At 42.3% G+C, this 27,755-nt stretch overlaps 1 protein-coding gene across 3 annotated transcripts in view; it reads left to right on the plus strand.

Moving 5' to 3' along the window:
• TPX2 (TPX2 microtubule nucleation factor) overlaps positions 1 to 27,755 on the plus strand; it is a 43,636-nt gene that overhangs the window by 14,872 nt on the left and 1,009 nt on the right. The window contains exons 5-17 of one of the 3 annotated variants that reach the window (XM_037143183.2): positions 3,386 to 3,512; positions 7,093 to 7,218; positions 8,085 to 8,207; positions 9,529 to 9,650; positions 10,600 to 10,751; positions 11,578 to 11,749; positions 14,225 to 14,366; positions 15,245 to 15,461; positions 21,437 to 21,529; positions 22,691 to 22,864; positions 23,233 to 23,379; positions 25,454 to 25,565; positions 26,240 to 26,427. In XM_037143183.2, coding sequence (XP_036999078.2) covers positions 3,386 to 3,512; positions 7,093 to 7,218; positions 8,085 to 8,207; positions 9,529 to 9,650; positions 10,600 to 10,751; positions 11,578 to 11,749; positions 14,225 to 14,366; positions 15,245 to 15,461; positions 21,437 to 21,529; positions 22,691 to 22,864; positions 23,233 to 23,379; positions 25,454 to 25,565; positions 26,240 to 26,427 — 1,895 coding nt within the window. The remainder of the gene's footprint in view (positions 1 to 3,385; positions 3,513 to 7,092; positions 7,219 to 8,084; positions 8,208 to 9,528; positions 9,651 to 10,599; positions 10,752 to 11,577; positions 11,750 to 14,224; positions 14,367 to 15,244; positions 15,462 to 21,436; positions 21,530 to 22,690; positions 22,865 to 23,232; positions 23,380 to 25,453; positions 25,566 to 26,239; positions 26,428 to 27,755) is intronic. The other 2 variants (XM_053671302.1, XM_053671303.1) reach the window with 2 other exon arrangements.

The raw sequence follows: 27,755 nt of genomic DNA on the forward strand, positions 1-27,755 counted from the left end.
ATGCTCTTCTTTCTTTGGTTTCTTTAGGTGCCTGCTGAAGTCATTGATTTGAGATTTTCTTTTTTAATGTGTTTGTTATTGTAAATTTTCCCCTAAATACTCCTTTAGTGCAGCAATTTTCAACCTCTTTTTATCTCATGGCCCAATAAACTAATATTACAAAAATTCTGTGGCATACCCCCAAATAATTGTTTTGCTGATGTGACAAAAACTAGGTATAATTTTGATTGATTTACCAAAAGGAAAAAAAGTAATTGCCTACCCTTTTTGTTCCAAAACGATTTTTTTAAAAGATGCCTATACTTGTATAAAAGGATTTCTGGTACCAAGAATTAAGCAATCGGGCCCAACCTTATCATGTGACATGACCAGTAAAATGCAACTTTATTATGTGACCTATATGTTTATGGTTCAAGATGGGGCATTCACAATGGATGGCTATTGTTGTGTTGTTGGCTATTGTTTTTTGAATTCGTCAATCTAAGGGAAAAGAGTTCAGTGCCTAAATCGGTCGGGAATTGCCTGCTTTGAACATTCTCGCAGCACATGATTGAAAAGCACTGCTTTAGTGGCATTCCACGGATTTGATGAATTGTGTTTTCATTTTCATTCCATTCAAAATACTTTTTAATTCGCCTTTTATTATTTTCTTTGACTCATTTTTTAAAAAATTGATATATAATTGGCATTGTATAAGTTTAAGGAGTGTAACTTGATTTGGTACATTTATATACTATTACAAAGTGAGGAACAACCCACCGGTCTTACTCAGATTTCTCATTTCACTTGTACTCATTTTTTTTTAATAGCAGAATGAGAGAGAGCAGATTTATTAAGTGATAGTACACTGCACAGAACATGGGAGCGAGCCAACTCTGAGCAGCGATTGACCCTCAGTGGCTGGAGGGATTTTATTTTTTTCCCCCTTTTAAATTACATTTTATTGCTTATGCTATTACAGTTGTCCTCATTTTTACCTCTTAGCCCCCCTCACCTAGCCCCCCCACTTTGTTCGTGTCCATGAGTCATGTGTGTACGTTCTTTGGCTTCTCCATTTCCTGTGCTGTACTTTACATCCCTGCGGCTATTCCGTAACTTCCTATCTATACTTCTGAATCCCCTCACTTCTTCACCTATCCTCCCACGCCCCTTCTCATCTGGCAGCCATCAAGATGCTCTCTGTATCTGTGATTCTGTTTCTGTGCTTGTTTGCTTAGTTTGTTTTTTTAGATTCACTGTTGATATGTCTTTTTTGCTATTTTATTGTTCAATGGCTTTGATCTTTTTCTTAAATAAGCCTCTTTAATATTTCATATAATAATGGTTTGGTGATGATGAACTCCTTTAGTTTTTTCTTGTCTGGGAAGGTGTTTATCTGCTCTTTGATTCTAAATGATAGCTTGGCCTGGTAGAGCAATCTTGGCTGTAGGTCTCTGCTTTTCGTGACTTTGAATGTGTCTTGCCAGTCCCTTCTAGTCTGCAAGTTTCTTTTGAGAAATCAGCTGACAGTCTTTTGGGTATACCCCCCCATAGGTATTAACTTCTCTTGCTGTTTTTAAGATTCTCTTTATCTTTAACCTTTGGCGTTTTAATTATGATGTGTCTTGGTGTGGGCCTCTTTGCATCCATCTTGTCTGGGACTCTCTGTGCTTCCTGGACTTGCATGTCTGTTTCCTTCACCAATTTAGGGAAGTTTTCTTTCATTTTTTCAAATAGAGTTCCAATTTCTTGCTCTTTCTCTTCTCCTTCTGGCACATCTTTTTAAAATTTAATATAATCATCTCTTCCTTTTAATTAGGATAAATGTCTCTATTGTAGCCTTGGCATAATATGCTATTTTTTTGTTTGTTTGTTTCTTTGATTTTTTCTTCCCCCTCAAAAAAATTCTTTCGAGAATGAGTCAAATGATATTCTCTGGAATAAATAATGCATGAAATGTTTTTTTCATGGCCTTTTCTTCCCTGTCATATAATTGGAGTTTTCTTCTTTTAAAAAAAAATTATTTATTTATTTGTTTTTATTTAAACAGAAGGGAGGAGAGGGAGAAAGAGAGACCACACTGGCCAGGGTAGAGTTTTCTTCTTGTATCAAGGCTCAGTTCATAAGCTGTACCATCAAATGCTGTTTTTCCCATGAAGTCTTTACTTGATTATTCCTTCCTTAGTATTCTCATAGCATTTTTTTTTTCTCTTTCTGTTTCATAATGGCTGTGTTAACATCACAATATTTATTGACAAAATATCTTACTCTCCTTCCCACGCTTATACCCAGTCCCTTTTCTCAATTGCTACATCTTCTAACTCTCACTGTTATAAATTGTGTTATACCCATGCTGCATGATGATATGGTTACATGAGCAATATTTACATTATTATAATTTCGTACATATATTCGATGAGAGGTCAGGTAGTGGGACGTGCAGCTGCATCCTTCCCGGTCCTCCTGTTTCTCCTGCGCTCCGCTGGTAGAACCTTTGGGCCACGTGAAGATGGTCCTGGTACCAAGGTCAGGTCGATTCTCTTTAAGCTTCATTGGCTACTTAAATTTTTGTCATACTGGACAGTCATTCTTGGAAGTTATAACTCTTTTTGGGGGGGAGGACATTATTATTTTTTTTAAATACCTTCTCAATATCTTTGCTGACTTTTCTCCTGGATAATCTGTCTCTTCCTTGAATTCTTTTATTTGTCCTTCACTTTGCTGGAATACGTCCTCTGGGAGCTTCCCAAGATTAGGTGCAGGAGACGAGGACCTTGAGTTCTCTCATATCTGAAAATGTCACTGTTCCACCTTCAGATACGATGGAAAGTTTGGCTTAATATAGAATTGTAGAGTAAAAAACGTTTTTTGACTACTCTGAAGGCGTTGTTTGTTTGTTTGTTATTTTCTGTCATCCTGTCGCTGATAAGGAATTCAGCTTGTCATATTTTCCTTGCATCTTAGGTGGGTTCTTTTTCTCTGGGGAAGCTTTTAAAGTTTTATCTTTTGGGGTTGTTTTTCTTCCTGGGGTGGTGCCATAGGCTAGCAAGTAGGCAGGACCCCGGGATACTTTCTGCTTCAACCAAAGTAGCTTTTATAAATTGGTCGTGTGTGGAACGTTTCACTAGAAATAAAGGTTTGACTGCTTAGGAGCGCTGTAAGTATACACACACACATAAAATTTTCAGTCTAGAATTCTGTATTAAGTCATATGTATAGGTCAGGACAAAAGTAGGTTTACAGTTGTGAGTACGTGAAACAGTTTGTTCTTGTGTTTTTATTTGTTAATTATTGTATTACTTCCCATACAAACAACTATAAACTTACTTTTGCCCCATCCTGTATATCTTATTTCTAACTGATTTTCTTGGGATTTGAGTGCTGACTACTTTTTACTCTCCTGCAGCTGACAACACTTATTACAAAGAATCAGAAAAAGAGAATCTGGTGCAACAGTCCATTCCCTCAAATGCTTGTTCTTCCCTGAAAGTCAAGGGAACCACCTCAAGAAATACTCCATCCCAGGCTCAGAGGTAAGTTTCGGGGTCAAGGTGGTGGTAATATTAATGATGTTCAACGAATACTTAACCAAACAGAGCATCTACTAGGTGTCCTGTATTTTGTTAGACTTTTTATGTTACCTTATTTCATCTTCATAACATTTGTGAGTTGTAGGTCTTATGGATAAGGGCTTGTAGGTACTGAGTTACTTGTTCAAGGTAAAAACTATTTCAGAGCCAGATTCAAGCTGGTTGGTTTGGTTCCAAAGCCCTTGCTGTTTGTACTGTCAACATGGGTTGCAATTTTACATTTATTTTTATGGCTGTTTGACAGATTTTTTTTTTTACCCTGTTGTAAATAAAATAAACTTTATAAGAGCAAGTATCATGTATCCCTAGTGCTTAACAGTGCCTGGCTAGAGCCGAAGCTGAAGAAATGTTTTATGAATGAACAAGTGGGTGGATGGGTAGGTTACCCTGCAGTCTCGCACCAGCAGTCTCGCAACTTTCGCCGTTGGTAATGGCCACCCACCCAGAGTTTAAAGTGCGGCAGTGTTTATTGCTGTAAACTTCGACATCACCTAGACTATCCTCAAGGAAGAGGAGTGACAGGATATTTATAATGTTATTGCTCAGAAGTGATGAAATTGCCCTTTGCAAAGCTGTATGCTGGCATAAGAGTATCACTTTTGAGGGTGGTATCACACACTTATACTAATCTTTTCTGGGAAAGAAGCCCATTTGAATCAAAGAATTCTATGAAATCTCTACCAGCCTGGTGTCTGTCACAGGAGTTTTAAGAGACATGGTTGATTCCGTGGTCTCTGTTCCATATTTAGATTGTGAGGTGGGGCGTATGGAACAGAGACCTAGGGTCCCACAGATTCCTGCAGAACCCGGGAAAGTAGTGTTAGTGCCCTGGCTTCTCTGTGTTGTATATGCATATGATTGCTAAAATTGTTCCTCATCCTGACTGAATTCCAGAAAGCTTTTTGGAGATGATGGTATGGTAAGAACATAGTTGCCATCAGAGTCAGACGACCTGAATTTTTTTTAAGGTCAGTTACCCTCTACTATTGAGAAACCTCGGTTTACTGAGAGTGTAAAGGAGCTAATTGTAAGAAAGATCCAAATAAGATAACATGTGACAGTACGTTGTAAATTACACTGCGTTATGAAAATGTAGGAGGGGTAAAACACTGGTGCTGTTATCTCAGATCTGTCTTGGTCCAGAGATGCCCAGTCTAGAAAGGAACAGCAGATAGGACGGTATGGGCAGTCATATAAATTCTCTACTATTTCATTTTCACATGGTATAGATGGATAGGCTGAAAGATGGCCAAGACTCTTTTGACACAGAAGTTATGAGTCAACAAGACCTTAGTCTGTAATAATGATTTTCCATGGACGCGTTGATTTATCACGATACTGAGACCAGTGAAATTAAACAGAAACTCACTTTCCATGTATGGAAATGATATATGAGAAAGTATTGCAGACCTGTGGGGAAAGTTGTTGTTTTTTTTTTAAGATTTTATTTATCTTTAGAGGGGAAGGAGAGAGGGAGAGAAACATCAGTGTATGGTTGCCTCTAGTGTGTCCCCTGCTGGGAACGGGCCTGCAACCCCGGCATGTGCCCTGACTGGGAATGGAAAGTGTTTTTTTTTTTTTTTTAAACTTCCCTTCATCAAATACTTGGACAATGGCTATCCAAACAGAACAAAATGAAACTTGGCCTCTACCTCACTCCATATAAAGCAGTCAGTTGTATGTATGTTGTAGATCTAAATGTGAAAGCTAAAATTCATACAAGGAAATGCAGGAGAGCCCTGTCTGGTGTCATTCAGTGGATTGAGCACCGGCATGCAAACTGAAAGGTTGCTGGTTCGATTCCCACCCAGGGCACATGCCTGGGTTGCGGGCCAGGTCCCCAGTGAGGGGTGTGCAGAGGCGGCCAATTGATGTATCTCTTGCATATCCATATTTCTCTCCCTCTCTTTCTCTCTCCCTTCCCCTCTCTCTAAAAATAAACAAAACATTTAAATAAAGGAAAGGAAATGTAGGAGAATGTAGTTATGACCTTAGAATAGAGAAAGATTTTTTGAGTAGAATACACAGAGAAAGGCATTGACCATATTGGGGCGGGGCGGGGTTGGTGTATTTGAGCACCTTCAACTAATCCAATGATACTATAACAAGAGTAAAAAGCCAACTCCTGTAGTAGAAAAAGATATTTGTAACAGATAAAACCTACAAAGGGCTCATAGTTATAGTATATAAAGACTCCCTACTAATCACTTGGAAGAGGATTAACGACCAACAGAGGAGAGGGGAGAGGAGATTGGATGAAAGAGGGCAAAGGAGGGGTCGGGGGAGGACATCTGTGATAGGGTCAACAATAAAGATTTTAAAAAAGACGTAAAGGATTGACAACCCGTAGAAAATAAGAAAGAGACTCGAACTACTAGCACTTATGAAGGAAGATAATCAAATGGCCAATAAACAGGAAAAGTCGCTCAGTCTCACTGTTAGTCAGGGAAAAGCAAATTAAAACCACAAGGAAGTTCTACTACATAGCAACTAATATGGCTAAAATTAAATCATCTGATTATACCTAGTATTCAGGAGGATGTAGAATGAGGCAGAAGAGACTTACAAACTTGCACAAATTGGTACAAGCACTTCGGAAAACAACTTCAGTTGTTTTAACCAGTGTGCTATGACCCAGCAATCTTAGGACTTAACACACCCAACAGCACCGTGCGAACATATGCACCAAGAGATGAGGGCATCAGTAGTCAACCGGACACATAGCGGTATGTTCTTGCAGTGAATGCAGCATTGGAAACAGTGAACCAAAGCTTCACGAATCAGTCTGTATTGAATCTCACAAACAGAATGTTCAGTGAAGTAAACCAGACAGAATAAAATACTTGGCAGCAGTCCGAGTATATTATAAAGATTTATTTTTGTTTCTTTCCTAACTAATGTACCATGTTAATGGGATGCACGCTTATGTGGTAAAGTGGTTAAAACAAAAAGTAACAATTACTGTAAAACGAGTCAAGAAGGTAGCTGCTGCCTGTGTTCTTTTTCTTAGACCAGGTGGTGATTTCATTTTGTAATGTAACTTAATTTTTGTTTGGTGCACTTTTTGGTATGTGTTATATTTTAACAAAAAGGGGGGTGTGGTTAAAATAAAAATGAGAAAATGTCAGTTTCTAGAAGATCCAATCTCTAATTTCAATTCTGACAGCACTTAGCTATGTAACAGGGTTGGTCAGGTCACCCCACCTTTTTTTGACTTCTATTTTTACTTATAAAAGAAGGGAATTCTACTAGGTGATTGATTGCCTTTGGCTTAGAAAAGAACGTTAGCTTTATTGAGGTCTGGTTTACAAACACCAATGCATTTAAGTACCAATATTTTCTGATGAGATCTTAAAAACTATCAGTACGGTAAGAGCAGCTTAGATTTTTAGAGTGGAAATAATATCACTAAACTTTTCATAGCCCTTTTAATGTGACATATGTTCACATTTCTGAAGAACATTTACATATCTGTAGTAGACATATTTATTTCAGATAAATTTTGTCCATTCCTCTACCACAGAAGATCCGTTAGACTCTCTGCTCGGAAGAATTTGGCCCAGAAAGAAAAACAAGTGAAAACGACAGCTAAGAGATGTTCTAATCCTGGAATCACCAGTGAAACTCCACCCTCTAAAAGAATGAGAGTGTAAGTAGCCGCCACTCCTGTCCGTTGGCGTAGGTTTTACCCCCATCTGCCCCCGTGGTTAAGAGCCAGCAGAATATATGATGCTCTTACCTTTATCAGTCAGGAATGTACTTTATCTGTTCTGCTGGGGAGTGGTTTACAGAATAGTTATTTATTTGCTCCACAGAGGTTTGCCGTTGGCCTCGGTTCAGCAGCTGAACAGTGTTGGGCAGCATCTCTGTGTCGTGGCGTTTAGTTCTCACTTGTTGGCTCGAGATGGCTGCTCTGTATTTTTTAGCTTCCTCCTCATGCTCCTTGTCCTGCTGCCACAAGAGCTGCTATATCTCTAGATATCACACCCATGTTCAAGAGAAAAAGAAGGCAAAGGAAGAGGGGCGGCACCCGTATTGCCAAAGGGAAATATTTTCCAGAAACCCTTGTTATATCTCAGTTGTCCAGCTGTGTCATGGGTCCCTCCTCATCACAGTAGAGCGTGTTACCCAAGTACAGTACTTTCACCTTCATGCATTGTTGCCCTAAACCAAACTGGGGTTTTACTGAGAAGAAAGACAGTGGAACACATACTGGGGAGGCAGCTTCTGCCCTTGGTGTATTTGATGATGAGCCGTTGGAGTCAGTCGTGCCCTCGTGAACCATCACCAAACCACTGTTACCCTGACTGTTACTGGTGTTCTTAAAGCTTACCCACTGTAGCCAGTGCTGTGTATGACCTGACGGTCCTAGTGGAAGAATCCTGTGTTTGAAGCATGTTTGTTTTCCTAAAGAGTGAGACAGCTGAAGTCGTACGTGGTAGGTTTGGGGAGTAGGCTAGAGCAGGCTATGCTTTAGGGAATTAAGAGGATATTTTTTGTTCTTTTGAACTCAAGCTCTAACAATAAGAAGAAGCCAGAAGAGGAAGATAGTGCTCATCAAGATATGTCTGGAAAGAACGAGTCGTCCCCAGAGAAAGCCAAGGGCAGACACATTGTGCCTTGTGTACCACCCGTGAGGTGTGCTTCTTTCCTGAACTTGCCCATTGGAGTCAGTGGAGCACAGTCACATGTGGGTGTGTCTGGTCGGTTTGCTGTGTGTGGGACTTGAGAAATGCCAAGGCTGTAATCACGGGGAGGTGAATTGTTTTATATCCTGGTGGTTGCCCAAGTCTGAAACATGGAAAAAATACACTATTAAAGCAAATAAAAATAAATACATAAGGAAAAAGTAAAGGTTCTAACTACCTAAATTGAATGTTTGTATTTTGCCAAGCTCCCTTCTGGTCTTTATTCAAGTAAAATACATATTTTCACAACCAGTATGTAACTGTCCTTTGGATTTGCTTTATTCACTCACTGTGAAACTTAGATTTTTTTCTGTACTGCTATAAAATCTTCACATTTATCCATTTTTGATAGATTATTAATACCCTCTCATATCTAAACATTGTTGAAAATGCAGATTCCAATTTTTTTTTTTAAAGATTTTATTTATTTATCTTTAGAGGGGAAGGGAAGGAGAGAGGGAGAGAAACATCAATGTATGGTTGCCTTTCATGCGTCCCCTGCTGGGAATTGGTCTGCAAGGAACTGGTCTGCAACCCAGGCATGTGCCCTGACTGGGAATCGAACCGCAATTGTTTGGTTCACAGGCCCGTGCTCAATCCACTGAGCTACACCAGCCAGGGCAGATTCCAATTTTTTACTGTTGTAAAAGTCAGCGAACATCTTCGTAGGCAGAACCTTTTCTTCTGGGTAGTCTCAGGGCAAAGGGTATGACTAGTTCTATGGCTATTGATGTTTATTGCCAACTTTGTTTCTGAAACAGATATGTGAATTTATAGTGCTATTAGCTTTGAATATTTTTATTTCCCTGTCTCATCTGCATTTCATTTTTTACTTTAAAATATGTTCCCCATTTAATTGACATGTTGTTGATGCATCCAGTTATTTTAATTTGTGTTTGCTTGGTTGCTGACAATGTGTTACTGATATGTAACATCTTTTCCATATTTCCTCTTGGGTGAATTGTCCGTTTCCTTTTCTGTTTATTTATAAGTGGGCTTAGTGATGTTCTCATTACTAAGAATGGCTGTGCTAACTGGAGCTTATACTGTGTGTTGAGTGCACCAGAAACATCTGGTTAATCCCAAATATTCTGTGAAGATGAGTATATATGGGTTATCTAATTAAGTATCTGTTAGGTAATGCTTTTTGTTTGGATGGCTATTTTATCTCAGGTTTAAAATCTAACCTATATAATGCCTTAAGATTAGTTTAAACCATTGAGCCTCTTTTCCCTCTCTTCTCTTCACTCCCTTATTGATCTGCTTTTTAGGCAGAAGATTCTAAAAAGTACCGAGGAGCAAGAGTTGGAGAAAAGCATGAAAATGCAGCAGGAGGTGATGGAGATGCGGAAAAAGAACGAAGAATTCAAGAAATTTGCTCTCGCAGGAGCAGGTCAGCTTGGCTCTGGTTGAGTCTGGTTTATGAGGGGCACTTCTCATAAACCTTGGTGGGTGTTTTGAAGTCTCTATAGCAAAAAAGGCTTTCTTGGTCAGGTGTTGGCATGAAATAACGTGTTTATTCAGACGGCTGGTCACGGGCACCATTTACGTCCCAATGATTATTCCCTAGAACGCGCCATATGCGTTGGACCTTTCTTAGAGCGCAGTCTTCCTCTGTGTCCGTCACACCTGTCTTTTGAGGCCTTGTCCCAGGCGGACTGCCTTCATTTCTTCAAGTACAGTAAATTTCTCCCTCCTTTTTCCTTTTTAAATTAAAAAAAATAAAAGGAACTAGGATTAAGGCAGAAGATGAGGCAGTGTGGCGGGCCAGTTTTTTGTTGCCATTTTCCCTTTTTAGCTTAGGCCAAGGAAGAGAAAGCCGGGGAAGAGTTGAGCCTGTGGAGGGAGAAGTTTGGCAGAGGGAGCTGAAGGTGTCAGAGCTCCGCTTTGCTCTGGCATAGAGTTCTCATCGGTGGAGGTGGAGCTCTAAAGCCCTGCTCACTGGGTGGGAAGAAGCACCTCTGGGGTTTACAGGGTTTCCTTCTTGGTGATATTTAGTTAAATGTGCTTTTCAAATCTACTGAGGGCATTGCTTACCTGAAGTATTTTAGTTCCTCTGTGTTTTCAGACCTATGGCCTGGGAGATGGGATTTTTCTTTCCTTTGCTGCCTCTTTGCAGTTTGTATCTGACTGAAGGACCTCAAACTCAACGGTCTCAACTCAGTGAATAAGGACATACATTAGTGTCCTGGAGGACTGATTTGAATATTGGGTTATATGTAGAGAGTAAACAAAGGTAGATCCATGGTAACAGAAAAACCAAAGGGCCTGGATAAAAGGGGAGTTACTAATATTGTGTGTTCTTAGTGTTACCTGTGTGTTTTACTCTGCTCCTTTCTCAGGACAACCCGTGAAGAAATCAGTGAGCCAGGTAACCAAATCAGTCAACTTCCACTTCCGCACAGATGAGCGAATCAAACAACATCCTCAGAACCAGGAGGAGTATAAGGAAGCGAACTTTATATCTGAACTGCGAAAGCATCCTCCGTCTCCTGTAAGTCGGTGAACTAAGTGACTATTCCTGTTACTAAGTCAGTGAGGGATTCAGCTGTAGCATTTGTGGTCACTACTTACAACAATAAGATTGAATTAAGATCTAAATCCTCACTTTTGTCCCTTGTTAGCTCTGTGATCTTGGCTAAATCGCTGTCTGTGGAAACCATCTTGCCAACTTACTGTGGAAAGTAAATTGAGACTATACATAAAACACACTGGGTAAGCACAGGCCTGCTACAGCTTGTGCTATTACAAAATTCTTGAAAAATCCTGTGTTTGCAAAGTGTACAAAATATAACAGCATTTATGGGGAGATGGGATTGGGCAGCCCACCCAATCCAATGCGGTGTTGTCACCAGAGCCCTGACAAAACTAGTAACAACCCTAAATGAAAATGCTAGTACTAGGAGTCTCCGCCTGCAGTTTCAGTCTTCATTTGTTGAAGTCAGTCTTCTGTCTTAATCCCTGGGGTGTGCTTCTTTCTTTGAGATGTAGGTTCTGGAAGAGTTTTGTTTCCAGTCAGAGACCAGTTGAATCCACATCAGTGGTCCAGGGAGCAGGCTCCTTCAGCAGCCAGTTTCTGGGAGTGTGTGAGGGAGTCTGGTTCAGGCAGCTGCCTGGCCCGGTCCACCCCCAGAAGCCCGGTCATTTTTTTTAACGGGATTGGGGGTGGGGTGCCTTAACTTGTGCCCGAGAACCGACAGACTGAGTGTAGTAATCCTGGTTTTCCACGGGCTCTCTTTCTTTTGATCTGTGCTGAGTGCATGACTTGTGGTAGATCTGAGCGTTTGTAACATTTCATTTGGGGGCATCTTTCTTTACAGGCCCAAGTGACTAAGGGATGCACCATCATAAAGCCTTTCAACCTGTCCCAAGGAAAGAAAAGGACATTTGATGAAACTTCTTCTTCATATGTGCCTCTTGCACAGCAGGTTGAAGCCTTCTATAAACGAACCCCTAATAGATATCACTTGAGGAGCAAGAAGGATGATATTAGTAAGTTTCTCACTCATATCATAGCTGGCTGGAGTATCCCCTAAAATTCCTATTGCTTGCATCTTAGACATAATTTATCTTTAGTTGAAATCCTAGTTTTTGAACTAAACTATGGCACATTCCTACATGCAGACAACTAACGTATTGTTGAGCGTGTCTCAAACCATCCAGCTCTCTGTCCACTTCTAAGCCAATCAGCCACCTTAACCCCGGTCAGTAATGGGCCAAGGGGAATCGGGGTTACCTGATGTGCTATTCTACATCAAGGATGTCTTCACTGTGTGTCAGTGTCCCAGTGCATTTACTCCCCTGGAGAAAAGGAAGCATCCCATTTATTTAAGATTGTGTGCTTTTCGTTCAGTGATTCAGCAAGTTTTTTACCACCACAAACCTGGTACTTTGTTGGGTGTTGGGGCGTATAGAAGCGAACAAAAGGGACTTGGTGCTACTCAGCATTAAGTTTCTAATTCAGTGAGAGAGATAAACAAAAAGGTCATTACAAATTATTGTCCGTGCTAAAGAAAGTGGAGGGAGATGTCAGAGTTGAGCGTGTCTGCATACGGAGACACTGAGGATAGAGCAGAAGACAGTAACCAGTGGTGAAACCCCTGCACAGGCAGGTAGCAGAGGAGCCCAGCACAGGTGGAGTGATCGCTCTTTGACAGGAGGCCGGGAGAGTGAGAGGAATGCGTGCAAATGCTGGTGGGTGTAGATTTGGCGGCGAACGGGTGGGAAGATTCTAGTCTTAACAGCTCCTATTTTTATGAAAATAATTACTACAAGGAGGGAGGTGAAGAAGTTGGAGAATTAAAGAGAAGTGGCATAAGACAGTGCAGAGTACGAGACAGCACTGTGGATGAAGCAGAACCGGTGGCTTGCCTTCGGAGGTCAGTTTTTCTGCCCTCGCTCAGGCATCGTTCAGCCTCCTTTAAGTGCAGCGTTTCTTAGTACCGTTGTTAGTCCTTCTCATAGCCATATTAAACATTGCTTTACAAATAATATGTGACTTTTAGAGTCTGTTATGTCCTACTCTTCGAATCTCAGTCCTGGCGAATAGAAATAAAAATTATTTCTGTACTTTTTACTTAAAACTTTAAAAAATTTTTTTTTAGATTTTATTTATTTACTTTTTGAGAGAGGGGCAGGGAGAGAAACATCAATGTGTGGTTGCCTCTCTCATGCCCCCAAGTGGGACCTGGCCAGCACCCCAGGCATGTGCCCTGACCAGGAATCGAACCAGGGACCTTTTGATTCACAAGCTGGCACTCAATCCACTGAGCCACACCAGCCAGGGCTATTTAAAACTTTTTTAAATTAATTCATTTTCTTTATTATTTATTTATTTATTTTTAAGATTTTAATTTATCTTTAGAGGGGAAGGGAAGGACAGAGGGAAAGAAGTATCAATGTTTGGTTGCCTCTCATGCATCCCCTGCTGGGAACTGGCCTGCAACCCAGGCATGTGCGCTGACTGGGAATCAAACTGCGGTTGTTTGGTTTGCAGGCCTGTGCTCAATCCACTGAACTACACCAGTCAGGACTAAAACTTTTAATAGTTAAAGCTGAATAATGGTTATGTGTGTACTTGAAGGCTTGCTTAGTTATAAAAGAAATAGATTTGGATTCTACCTTCTTTTTAAAAAAAATATCTTTTAATTAATTTTTTTAGAGAGAGGGGAAGGGAAGGAGAAAGAGGGAGAAAAACATCAATGTGTGGTTGCCTCTGTTGTGTGCCCTACTGGGGACCTGGCCTGCAACCCAGGCATCTACCCTGACTGGGAATAGAACCAGCGACCCTTTGCTTCACAGGCCCATGCTCAATCCACTGAGCTACACCAGCCGGGGCTGGATTCTACCTTCTTATACATCTAAATCAGAGGACTTATTCTTTATCATTTTGAAAACTGACATGGTTGCCCCGACCAGGCAAATCAGTGTTTTCTATGAGTGGTAGTGGTGGTCTTTTTTTTTCAGTGTTTATTGAATTTATTGGGGTAATGTTGGGTGATGGTCTTAATATTGATGCTTTGAAAGTTTTTTTTACTTTCTCCATGTGTCTTTCTGTGAGAGGTAGTCTTGATACTTTGATACAGATGCTTTTAGGGAGCTTATAAAATTAGGATCATTACTTGGTCTTTAGAAAGGCCTCATTTTAAAGCTAGAATAAATAAAAATCTTACTTGTCAATAACAAGCAAAACAGTTGGCATTGCCAATAGAAGGTGGGTATAGGCTGGTGCAGTGATAAGGAATTCACTGGAAACAGATGGTCTTTATGTTCAGAAGGTCATAGTAGAGTTACCCAAAGGCCGCCCTGGTCATACTCCTGACTGCATGTTTGTCAGGTTGATGTGAACTGAGCTGAGTGTGGAGGGCATCTGTGGTTGGGCATCTCTGGGCTGCCAAGGCGAGTCAGCGCCTATAGGTAAGTGGGGTCTTGGGGAGCCACGTGAATGTCTGTGGTCTCGGTTTACAGCTCTGTTACCCTCCAAATCTGCTGTGGCCAAGATTTGCAGAGACCCACAGACTCCTGTGTTGCTAACCAAACAGCGCACAAGGCCCGTGACCTGCAAAAGTTCAGCGGATCAGGAGGCTGAGGAGCTGGAGAAACTGCAACAGTGAGTACCACCACTGTCAGTATTAGAGGAGGAGTTCCAAGAACCTGCGCAGTCTTTCAGTTCTGTAAGGGGACAGTTGCTATTTTCATGCCATGAGAACTTACAGTATTTGAGTTACTGGCTCTGCAGGCTGTGCCCTCACCTCTTTGTTTAAAGCCTTGGGAGTGGGACTAGGGAGATGTCCTGAAGTGTAAACTGGTACAAAACTAATGCAGAAGTGGGGTGGGAGAACTTGCTTATGATTCCAATTAGGGAGTGTCCTCTGAGGTTAGGTTAGGTGGGCCCCACCCTCTCCTGGCTACCCAAGGCATTGTTCAAGGCAGAAAACCAGAACTGAATGTGGTTACCACTGGAGAGTGTCTCCTGTACTCTTCTTCTATTCCTTTTTGTACTGCTTTTGAGAAGGGGGAGGCTTCCTCTGTGAAGAGAAACTCCAATTTTTAAAGCGATGGGAATGTTGGGACTTCCTTTCTCATTTATTCTTTGTTCTAAAAGTAAAGATAATGGCTGTGGAGAGAAATTTTGCCCTGCATGATGGCTAAGCTTAATGATTATTGGTTTTCTGTTTTGGCCTTTGTTGTTTATGTAGTTTTCATCTTATTAAAAAAAAAATTTTTTTTAAAATATTTTATTTATCTTTAGAGGGGAAGGGAAGGAGAGAGGGAGAGAAGTATCAATGTATGGTTGCCTTTCATGCGTCCCCCGCTGGGAAGTGGCCGGCAGGGAACCGGTCTGCAACCCCGGTATGTGCCCTGACTGGGAATCGAACCATGATTGTCTGGTTCGCAAGCCCGTGCTCAATCCACTGAGCTACACCAGCCAGGGCTAAAAAAATTTTTATTATGTGTGTGGTTATTATTTAAACTCTTACCATACAGATACAAATTCAAAGCACGGGAACTTGATCCGAGAATTCTTGAAGGTGGGCCCATCTTGCCCAAGAAGCCAGCTGTGAAGCCGCCCACTCAGCCCATTGGCTTTGATTTGGAGATTGAGAAGAGAATCCAGGAGCGTGAATCAAAGAAGAAATCAGAGGAGGAATACTTTGAATTTCATTCCAGACCTTGCCCGACTAAGATCTTGGAAGATGTTGTGGTGAGGCCCTGCGAGCTGGCCAGCTTGTCCTGCTCCTGACCAAATACCCGCCCACGTCCACATGTGTGAATGGGTGCTGTGATCAGGGCACCGTGTTAGGAGCTGTAGGTGATGAGGAGATGTATTAGAGGTGGATTGTGCCCTCAGGAGACAAAGTCCCATAAGGGAGACAACACGGGTAAACAGTATAAAATGAAACGTGTTGTTCTAAGAGAGATGACAGTTAAAAGTGTATAGGAGTTCAAAGGAGATAGTGATTTCTTTCGGGTAGAGGTTTTAGGGAATGATTTGGGAGGAAGAAGCATTTGACCTGATCCTTGACAGTGTGTTGTAGTTGTCGTCGTCGTCATCATGTCACTCTCATAGTAACCGACACTTTCAGTAGTGCACTGCCCTAAGCCCTTCTTGTGTATTACGCCATTTATTTAGACCAGGGCCCGTCCAGGTTGTTTTCCCTAATTGTCAGCAGTTTGAGATGCGGCATCTGACACTCAGCTAGTAAATGGTGGAGCGAGGGTAAGAATTCAGGCACTCTGGCTCCGGAGTCCATGATCCCGAAACGTGACTACACTGCCTCCCCGGAATGCGGTAGATTTTGGACCAGCGGAAGTGCAAGGGAAACAGACTCACGGGACATTCTAGGCAGTGGGGCGGACACAAAGAAGGCCTGAGGGGGGTGCGTGGGACAGCTACTGGAAACTGTGTGCGGGCCAGGTGAGCTGGGAAAAAGTCTATCAAGAGGAGCAACTGGAAACTGGATTCGAGAAGTGGGTTACTTTATTTTGACGGTGGGGAAGAGATGCTACAGTCCAAGAATAAGCAATGGAGTTTAGCACCTGCATAAGTGCAGATGTGGTTTGTAGATGGATTTTCGAGCAGATGAGGGAACACCCTCTTCCCTCGGTTTGGATTCAATGTTTTCCTGTACTCTTTTTTTTGCTTTTTTTTTGTAATCACCATTCCAAGTGAAACTGTACCATTGTATTACCTTTGGGTACTTAGCTTTTGTTTATTCTGTTTTCTTAGTACTAAGTCAGAGTTAATTTGAAGTTTTATTTTCCAGGCTTTAAAAAGCATGATGATGCTTAGAAGTGGTTCTTACTCTCTTCCACCTCATATCTTGTCAGTTGAGAACTTTCCGCATGTGAGATCTCTTTTCTATCATGATTTTTTTTTTCTTCTTTGCTGAGATGCACGGGAACTATAAGGGTAAACTGTTATATGAACTTTTCTTCCAAAGTGAATCGTGTATTTTATTTATTTATTTATTTATCCTTACCCAAGGACATGCTTATTGATTTTAGAGAGGGGGAAGGGAGGGAGAGAGACAATGATGTGAGAGAAAAACATCAATTGGCTGCCTCTTGTGCACACCCCAACTGGGGACAGAACCTACTGTCCATACCTGGATCCCACTTTTAGAAACATCAATGGAAGAAATTGGTTTGGCAGTTTCTCATACTTTGAAAACACTCGGGAGAAATGTTAAGGGGGGGAGGGGGACTAAAGTTCAGTAGGAGTTAGTTGAGATCTCAGAGAAGTGTTGTACCAGGGTACGTGTTACTGAAAATCCTGGATAAGCAGATCAACAAAGCGTTAGGTTAAGTGAGTATGTGAGTGAGTTGAAGTGCTGTGCTGCAGGGCAGTGCGAGCCAGAGCCAAACCCAGCCGGTTCTCAGAGTCCTCTGGGGATCTTATTACGTAAACAGATTCCTGGGCCCCAGCCCTGGAGTTTTGGATTTGTGAGGTGCAGCAGAGATGAGAGAGCCCTGTGAAAAATGTAGCCCCTGACACCCTGTAAGCAGTCATATTGTTAATGGTAATAACTCTCTTATGGCATGCTTACATTGTGCTGAGTGTTTTACGTAGGTTGTCTTAATTATTTCTCATAACTCTGGAGAGGTAGGTTCTGTTTTTATGTGGCTTTCGGATGAGGAAAGGGACACTAAGAGGTGCCTAGTATGTAGACCCAGGACAGGAACTGGCGTCTTCTTGAGCACTCTCCTTCTGTCCCTCAGTGCTGTTGTTAATCATCGTCTGTTTCGGCAGACGGTGTTTGAATTCGACACCAGCTGTTTGCAGCCTTCTCAAACTTCCAGCGATTTCACTTCAGCCCTTCATTTCTAGAAGAGCAAAGCACAGGAGACACTAGATGTATTCTCCTTCACTCACTTCATTGTTTAGAAAGGGGAGCTATGGGAGGGGGATGTGGCTTGTCCATTTTCGAAAGCTGGTGGCAGAACTGAGATCAGGTCTCTCGGCTTCCAGTCCTGGACTTCTATAGAGCACAGAAGAGCCCGCCTCCCAGAGCCCAAGTACAGCTGGTCCGTCTGCCACTGTTGTTCCCCATTCATGCCCTTTGGGTCCTGAAGCTCGCTGCCTCTGTCCTCACGGTGTTTCTTGTGCTCCTCCGCCTGTGGTTGATAGGCGGGGAGGAGGCAGCGGGCTTGGGCAGCAGTGGGTCATGAGGCAGAGATGAAATATAAGGGCCTTGGGGGAGCGGTGGAGTGATGAAAGCCTGGAGCTCCAGGGTGTGAAATGTGAACTTGGTGCCAACATCCAGTGGGGGGGCTGGGGCACCACAGAGGTGGATATGGTGTCGGTGAGGCCAGCGAGTAATTTTAGCAGTGATATTTTAGGGATGACTAGGGGAGACCAGTGTGCTCCCTCCCTACCCCCACCCCCCATATTCCCTGAAATAACATTGTTACACAGTAATTTCTTAACTGCTCTGGGACAAGCCTAAGAACTCATCCTGGGGGACTTGGGAGCATATTGCATGTTAGGGAGATGTGCTTGCCCCCATTATACTTTACCTCCAGATTTTGCTAGATTTCTCCAGAGAACTTGTGAAAATCAAGAAATCACTGATCCGTTACTTTTCATTCTCTCTCCTCCAGTAGAATGTGAGTTCCCCGAGAGAGGGGCTGGATGTCCGCACCACTCACTGCTCTGTCCCCAGAACCTAGCATGGCAGCATCGCGCTCCAGCCGGGACGCATGAGCCAGTGACGGTGCAAGCCGAAGTGCTCAGCCTGTGCGTCTGGCCTGTGCTGGACCCCGGAGATTCAGAGGTGGAATGTGAAACAGCCCTGGTCCTCAGAGCTTTCACAGCCTGCCTGGTAGATTAGATTGACTTATAAACAAATTAATCAGCCTCATGTTCATGGAACGCTTACTTCTTGTAGGTGCCTTGGAGGATGCAATGGAATGCAAATGCAACATCACTGCCCTTGAGGAGTTTATAACTAAACAAACTTAAAATAGCAAAACAAGCCCCATTTTTTTGTTTGTTTCTAAAAACCCAGTTTCCTTTTCTTTATGGAGTGTGGGTAGATAGTTGCTGCAAAGTTGATTTTCATAAATCACTTTTCCCTCTCTTCCAACTAATTTTGAGGATTGATCCCACTGGTAACTATCTCTTTTCATGGCTTATTTATTAGAGGTTTCTATCTTTAAAATTAATTTTAAAAAGAGGAAGGGGGAGAGAGAGGGACATTGATTTGTTGTTTTACTTATTTATGCATTCATTGGTTTGTTCTTGTATGTGCCCTGACTGGGGATTGAACCTGCGACTTTGGTGTATTGGTACGACACTAACCAAGTTACCTGGCCAGGGCCTCCATTGCTTTTCTTTCTAAGTGCACGTCTCGCCCTGGGTGATGCAGTGCAGTGGACTGAGCACTGGCCTGTGGACAAAAAGTTAGTTCAGGGCACATGCCTGGGTTGCAGGCCAGGTCCCTAGTTGGGGGCGTGTGACAGGCAGCCAAGCAGTGTTTCTCTCACACATCAGCGTTTCTTTTCCTCTCTCTCTCCTGTCCCCTCTCTCTAGAAATAAATAAATAAAATATTTAAAATAAAATGCACATGTCTCTGCTAAGTAGATTTAGAGTGAGGAGGAGAAATAGGAAAAGAAGCATTTTAGAATGAAATGGGCCCTCAGATATTTATTTCTGATCCTTTGTTAATAAAAAGAAACAAAAATTCGAGGCCCGAAGGCTGTCTGATGTACCTAAGGTTGTAGCAGTTGGAATCAGAGTGGACAGGAGCAGGTCTCTGGCTCCCTGCTTGGAGTTCATCTCGTTCCCACGCGGCCTGGGTATGTTCACGTAAGAGGCTGCTACCCCCTTGGCTAGAATGGGGTGGAACAGTAGATTTTGTTGTTTTATGGTAAGCATTATTTGAAACCCCATTTCATGGACCTTTGTTGCTCAGATTACAAGCTCTGCTATATTGGGTTTCGCTATGGTAGAGATCCTGGCTTCGTTTAGGGAACATGTAAGAACTTTCACAGTAGATTGAGCATGCCCTTTATATTGGTCAGCTTGGTGGGGTGTAATTTTTTCCTAATGATTGGTATTGTGCAAAGCTTTTTGGAAAAGCCATTTGTCTTAAATCCTGTGGCACAGTCTTTTGGATCTCTTCAGTGATGGCAAATCTTCATATTTCAAAGATTAATTTCCTTTTAGAAGCTGGTGTAAAGTCTTTTGGAACCAAAACTTCAGAGTGATCCAAGATAATAGGTCTGGAAACTATTTTGTTTAATTAAAAATAAAGATTGAGTGACTTGAATGGCCAAAAAATTGGCTTTAAAAGCCACTCCAAGAGAGATCCCAAACACGTTTTGGGCAGTTGCAGCATTGTTGGGATTAAGGAGAAGTTTCCCAAGATGTGAGTTAGAATCTAAAAGTCTTAGAGTCTGCGGTATAAATTCTATTATTCTTACATTCGTTCAACAAGCATTTACTGAATGCTTGGCCTTATACTTGCCAAGATATCCATTAGGTGCTAGGGACTGACAGAATACCAGTCCCTACTCTCACAGGCTAACACAAGGAAACGAGCGTCTAGATAAACCAGTTCAATGGAATTTTGGATACAGTACTGTGATAGAACTGTACACAGGGGAGAGAGGGGTCAGTTCTGTGTGTTCTGAGAGTTGGACAGATCTATTGAAAGGCTTTATAAAGAGGATATGCTTCAGTGGAGGCTTGAAAAGAAGGGTTAAGTACTTCTAAGTGGCCGAGAGAGAGAGCACACACAAAGAAGGGTATTGAGTTGAGAACCAGTGCTACATTTTGGCAGCTGCCAGCAGTTCGTTGTGGTTGGAGGGTCATGTATAAGAAGGGGCAAGAGATAAGGCTGAAAAGTCAGGCAGGGTGCCAGCTGATGAAGCACCTCGTACTTCATGCCAAGGCATTTATTATACCGTTGTAGGTAGGCAATAGGAGCCCTTAAAGAATTTTAAGTCAGGAAGTAACATTATCAGATGTGTTGTAGAAAAATAATTCTGACTACATACAGAGAGCGGATCGGAAGAATGAGATGAGAAGCGGAACAGACTATTAGAAGGCTGGCGAATGGTATAGGCCGTGAGTGGCGGCCTGTGGTGTAGCAGTGAAGTTAGGGCAGAGGCAGAACAGAGAGCTGATGGGGCGGCATCAGCACGCGAGAGGATTTTTTAAATCGGTCTGGTCATACGCTTTATTCAAAACAACAGCCCAAGAGAACAGTTTGTAGTTGTTGTTAATTGCCAGATTCATGATAGAGTATAAATTCTAGAAGAATCAGAAAATGCTTATGGAAATGAAATGTTTTTATTTCGTTTTCAAGTGATTTCTATTTCTATAGAACGGGAGAGAAATAACAAAATATTGGGATTAGTTTGTTTTCTGTTGTGGTGTTTTCCATAAATACCAGGAAAAAAAGATTGTGATGAATTCTATTTATACTGAATATACAACTCAAACTATATTCTTAGTATTTGCCATTCTCCTATCATAATAATCCACCTTTGGAGTATTACTGCAGATCAGATATACTTTGTCTTAGGTAAATAATGACATTCTGAAATACTAGCCTTGTTTGTTTGTTTGTTTCATTCCTGGTGTATGAACTTCCCTTTAAGAAAGGGATTTAATCTCAACTAGTGGAGATTGTTCAGGGATGTCTAACTGAGTTACTTACTCCTTCCAGGGTGTTCCTGAAAAGAAAGTACTTCCCATCACCGTGCCCAAGTCACCAGCCTTTGCGTTAAAGAACAGAATCCGAATGCCCGCCAATGATGAGGTGATTCCCTGGGGCAGGGGTTTCTTCTTCCTTCTGCGTAATCAGCCTAAGCATTACTCTTTCTTCAAACTTCGTGGAACTGCAAGGCAGTCATTCTTGTCCAGGGTTGTCTTTAACAGTGGGTCTAAACATTTGATCATTGCTTTTGCTCCTTCAAGAGCAAAGTCATTGATAAGGGTATGAATTTTCTGTCTTGCAGTGGTAACTGTTTGCAACTTATTGGAGCATTTTAATGTGGATCAGAAGTCGCCAATCCCTGTGCTGTGTTTGCCTGAACTATTGTCACCATTCACTGAGGGCCTTTAAAAATTTTTTATTTATTGATTGATTTGGGGGGGGGGAGAGAGAACATCTATTTGTTGTCCCACTTACACATTTATTTGTTGCTTCTTGTACGTGCCCTGACTTGAGATCGAACCTGCCACCTTGACATATCGGAACGACACTCTAACCATCTGAGCTACCTGTCCAGCGCACTGAGGGGCTTTTAAAGTCCACACCATGCAGTTGCCTTTTGCCCTGCCCTATCTTCATTAACCCAAGGGTTGCAAAGGTGACTGTTGGGATATGGTTCCTGAAACTGGAATATGTGAACTGTCACTGATCGGGCTAGTTTCTTGTTACATCTCAATTTTATCTATAAATATCAAGAGTTAGGGTAATTTTATAGCAGATCTCAAGCATAAGCCTTTTTATAGGTTCGTTTGAAACTGAAATACACAGTAATCTTATGTTACCAGTTTGAACCCAAACAACTTACTCGGTCCTATTCTGGGTTTGGCTTCACACTGACTCCCAGTCACATGGTTTAGTGGGTCCAGATGGAGGGTGGGTCACAGAGGAGGCCAAGTTGTGTGCTCGGTTAGTACTTTCTCTTCTTCGTTTTATTCACATTGTTTGATTTTGTTTACTTTTTACCATCTTCCTCTGGAAGACTTTAGATTGTTTAAGAGTAGTTGTGTTAGTCCTTTATCAAATGCTTTCATATTGGTCTCGCCCCTGTGAACCGGTCGGTTACTTTGATTCACAAGGAAACAGACACCAAAGAGGTCGAGTGACTTGCCTTAATTAGTGACTTCTCTCCTGTAATGTCCTCTGACTACACATCCTGAGGAGGCGAGAGTGAGCGGTCTCGTTTCTAAACTGCAGTTTTTCTTGTAGGAAGAGGAGCCAGTAGTGATAAGAGCTCAACCCGTGCCACATTTTGGGGTGCCTTTTAAGCCCCATATCCCAGAAGCAAAAACTGTGGAAATATGCCCTTTCTCATTTGATTCTCGAGACAAAGAACATCAGTTACAGAAGGAAAAGAAAATAAAAGAACTGCAGAAAGGGGAGGTAGGTGTGTCCATTTCTACCAATGGCCAACACTGTTCTTTGACTCCTCAAAGATCATCTTTCACGTTGCGCTTCCAATTCACTGACTTCCTTCGATCCCTTCATGAAATGCAAAGAGGGCACGTGATTTTAATAACCTTTCTGGGACAAGGAGGCTAAGTGACTTGCCCATGTTTATGTTGCCCTCCTATTATTGGGAGGAAAACCTAGGTTTCCTTTCAAGCACATTATTCTTTCTGCTACGTCATGCTGCTTTAAAACTGGCCTTTCCCACTTTTGCATTTAGATTCATCCAAATATTCTGCTGCAGCTATTGCTTCCCGGCTTGAAAGGCCTTATCTTAAATCTTATGTTTTCTTTTCTATCAGGTACCCAAGTTCAAGGCACTTCCTTTGCCTCATTTTGACACTGTTAGCCTGCCCGAGAAGAAGGTGAAGAATGCAACCCAGGTTGAGCCTTTCTGCTTGGAGACTGATAAAAGAGGTGCCATGAAGGCACAGACTTGGAAGCATCAGGTGAGGGCTTGGAAGAGCAGCTAGGATGTTAATGACTTGTTTGTCGATTTGTTAGAATGGGTAGACCTACTACATTGCAATTCATTTGGGAACTAATGCATTGGATTATTTCAGAGTCTCCACTCTAAATCAGGGGTCGGCAAACTTTTCCTATAAAAAAACAGATAGTAAATATATATGTTAGGTCCCGTTGGCTACAAAAGATGTCTGTCATGTAGTGTGTGTGCGTTTCCACTCCAAGATTGTGACCGTCTCTCTTAGCTCGAGGGCTGTGCAGAAGGAAGTTGCGAGCTGGCTGCAGTGTGCTGACTTTCACTCTAGGTGCTCATCTCGAGAACGTGAGAACTGTAGGCATTTTCTGCATCGGGAGTTTAAGATCCCGTCCATCAGACTTGTTCATTAAACGTTCGTTCGTTTTCTTGGTGCGTAGTGAGAAGCGGTGTGGTGGAAACATTCTCCACACGGTACGCCGCCGTTTTGTCAGCCTGAGTACTGTTTGCTCTTTATAGAAGACAGGTAGTTAAACACGATTCACTGGTTTTGGCTAGTTTAACTGGAATCTAATTCGGCCCTATCTGGAAAAGATTTTTCCTGAATTCCTAAGTTTGTCAGTATTTTTATATTGTCACTTATCTTGGACTGTGTCCAAAAGGAGCTCTGGGCTAATTTTTGTAGGAAGTCACCCCTTTTGCAGCCCAAGAAATGTGCTCGCTGACATGACTGAGTGTAGGCTCCTGTTGGTGCGTTTTCTAGGGAAACTTAGGACTGGCGCTTAGAAAGCACTAGTTACTTTCAAGGACCATGACATAGAGTGTCCATGGGAGGTATTTTCCATGATTAAAAAAATCTTTTTTAAGTTTTTCAGACATACAGTAGACAAAATTCTACTTTTTCAGACAAAAGTAGAATAGTATAGTGAACTTTCATGAACCTGTAACCTGGTGCTGTAGTGATCAAAACATGTAAAATTTTACTTCATCTATAGTTCTATCCACTTACCTCTATACTGGATACTTCTACTTACAGATGATTACTTTGAAGCAAATCCTAGGTATCTCCTCATTTCATCTAAAAATACTTCAGTGTGTATCTTCAAAATATAACGGTTTGAAAAACCATAGCCACAATACTATCATTGTAGCAAAAACATTAACAGTAATCCCTTAATGATGACAAGTAGTCAGCATTCACATGTCCCCAGATCTCTCAAAGTTTTTAAAATAGTCAAATTGTTCAAATCAAGATCCAGGTAAGGTCCACATATAGCATTTGATAAATCTCTAAATCCCTTTTAGTCTATAGGCCTGTCTGCTTGCGTTTCTCATGTTGTGAACTGGGTTGACTATCCGATAGCTTCCTGTGATCTGGCCTTGGGTCACTGCGCTCCCGCGGTGCTGTTCGCTGCGTTCCGCTAACGCTGCATTTCCTGTACATGAGTAGTCGTGTCAGGAACCTTAACTGAAGTCTGGTTAATTTCTCTCTTGGGATTGGGGGGGAGAATACTTTGTAACTGATCACATCTGGGGGTATATAATGTCTACTTTTGGGGGGTGGGGCTGTTAAGGCCTTAAAATTATAGTTGACTTGAACAACATGGGTTTGAACTGCACGGGTCCACTTATGCCTGGATTTTTTTCAGTAATATTTTCTCTTCCTTACTTTCTTAATATTTCCTTTTCTGTAGCTTAATTAATTATAAAATACAGTATATAATACGTATAACATACAAAATATGTGTTAGTTGACTGTGTCATCAGTAAGATTTCCATTTAACAGTATGCTATTAGGAGGTAAGTTTGGGAAGAGTTGAAAGTTCCGTGAAGATTTTCAACTGTGTGGGTGGTTGGTGCCCTGATCCTTGTGTTTTTCAGGGGTCAGCTGTATCTTAAAGATACTTTCTAGTTCTCCGTGGGTTTAAATGATGTCAGTCTGCTCTGCTCATTGTACAGGGGGTTGAACTGGGGATTGGGTTCAGTTGTCTGCTGTCTTTGTGGATGCTGCAGTTAGAAACACGAACTTGAGTCACGGAGGCGGTGGTCACAGCAAGTTGTCTGACAAACTCTCTTCCTAACAGCTGGAGGAAGAGCTGAGACAACAGAAAGAAGCAGCTTGCTTCAAGGCTCGTCCAAACACCGTCATCTCGCAGGAGCCCTTTGTTCCCAAGAAAGAGAAGAAACCCACCGCTGGTAGTATTCCATGTACTCTCGGGGGGGTTGGGGCAATGTCGTCGGACTTCCCCGGTGGAATACCTGGGACTCGATGTGTCATTGCAGTGCTGTTGTCAGCCAACAGCATTTGCCTGTAGAGGATCCAGTTTTTCTTCTCCTGGAGCAGGTCTTTTACTTTTGTTGAACCCAGCAGCTATGTTGAATGGCAGAATGTGTTGGGGCCAGATTCATAGAGCAAGAGCCTGGGCAAAGGCAGCTGGCATTCCAGTGACAGTTAAGGCTTTACCCACCTGACGAGTAACCAGTGAGAGAGGGAGGGAGAGTCAGGACTCTTCTGGAGTTTACTCTGGAGCAGGCCTTGGCTACAAAACATTTGGTTCTTTAAGCACTGGGCAGGATGTCAGAAAACGGGTTCTTACGCATCCCTCTGTCTCACAGTCACTGTGTGGCTTTGAGCAAGCTGCTTGACCTGCGTGGGTTTTGCTTTTCTCCTAATTGGTTAATTTCCAGGGGCCCTTCCAAGTTTGAAAATTCTGAGACTTTCTGTGTGTCGTTGACTCCACCTTTCTTTCAACAAGGCTTCTGTAGTGCTCAGCCCTTCTCTTGCCATGCATGTCTGTGCCCCTTGCTAGAGCAGTAGGGCCAGGTTTATGCAAGCCCTGTACCAATGTTCTCTCTGTTTCTGTACTCAGAGGGCCTTTCTGGTTCTCTAGTTCAGGAACCTTTTCAGCTGGCCACTGAGAAGAGAGCCAAGGAGCGGCAGGAGCTGGAGAAGAAAATGGCCGAGGCAGAAGCCCAGCGGGCACAGCAGCTGGAGGAGGCCCGGCAGCAGGAGGAGGAGCAGCAGAGGAAGGAGCTGGCCAGGCTCCGGAAAGAACTGGTAACGGGTGGCAGGAGTGCTGACTAACCCACAGTTGTCCCTGGTCTGTTTTATCTGCGCCTCGTCTTGGTCTGGAGAGGATCTAAGGTGGCCACATGGACACATCAGAGAGCAGTGGGAGCAGGAAATCCCACACATCGAGGGTGGTGACAAAGCGGAGATGTGAACTGGGCTCAAGATGTGTGCACTGTGATCCATGTATCTGCAAGTTTGAGTCGTCCTTCTGGCCCTTTTAGGGACCAGCCTGTCGGTTACAAAACTTACAGTGTTCATCAGATAAAAATAGGCCAGCTGTTTAAAAATAATGCATTTCTCCTTGGTATTGAATTCAGACAGAGTTACTTCATAAGGGTCTTCATAAGGGGGAAATCATAAGGTATACAGTGATGATTATTTAACTTATTTCCTTAAGAGTATTCATTGGTTATGAAAACCAATGTATTTTACAATTAGATAAAAATAAATAATAGGGGAGGACATGAGAATTGAGCAGTAACTATTTTCATTTTCCTCTTAACACTTAAGTTCCTTAGCATCACAGTGCATGTTGGTCCATGTGACTCTAATACTAGCATTACCATTCAAATATTAGTTATCCGAAAAGGAAGCTGGATCCTCATTAGAGGACCCTTTTTCTAGGAGTGCAGCAAGCCACATTAACGGCATCAGTGAGGATGAGGACGATTTTAGGTAGGACCTCATATGATTAATAAAGAGGGAACATAGAAATACATGAGTTGTTGAGGTTTTGTCTAAAAACGCCAAGCCAGCAGCTGATCCAGCAGTTTGCAGAGGTGACTGGCTGCAGGAAGGCTCTCAGGACACACTGTTACAGGGACTAGCTTCTCAGCAACAACCAAGCTACCTTATGATTGAATGAAAAAAAAAGAATACAATCCCCACTCCAGATATACTCAGAAAACCAAACCTTTTTCTACCCTCAGTTTCTTTGATTTTCTTCAACACTTGGTTCTTGTTTCCTGTGTTCGTCCCCATCATGGAGCTGTTTCTCACAGCGAAGCGCAGTGTAGGCTGAGAGCGCGGTTCCGCCAGTGCTAGTCAGCTCTCTGAGCCCGGCCCCCGAAGGATGGACGGGACCAGGCATTCTCCCAGCAACCCTCCCTAGCTTTTGTTTGGGGTTTTGTTTTTCGTCTGTGCTTTTGTTTAATATTAAGGCTCAGTGCGCTTGAGACTGTACTCTAGCCAATTCTTAACACGTATCTCTTTTCTGCTGAAATTGAGTGTGCTCTTATCACACCCTAGTAATAACGCTGAAGCTGGAGATATGTGTGATATTCTTGAGTCTAAGCTGAGGGATCCAGCAAGAC

Source organism: Artibeus jamaicensis, unplaced genomic scaffold (assembly GCF_021234435.1).
Source record: "Artibeus jamaicensis isolate MK-2021 breed Jamaican fruit bat unplaced genomic scaffold, CSHL_Jam_final contig_685, whole genome shotgun sequence".
Taxonomy (NCBI): Eukaryota; Metazoa; Chordata; class Mammalia; order Chiroptera; family Phyllostomidae; genus Artibeus; species Artibeus jamaicensis.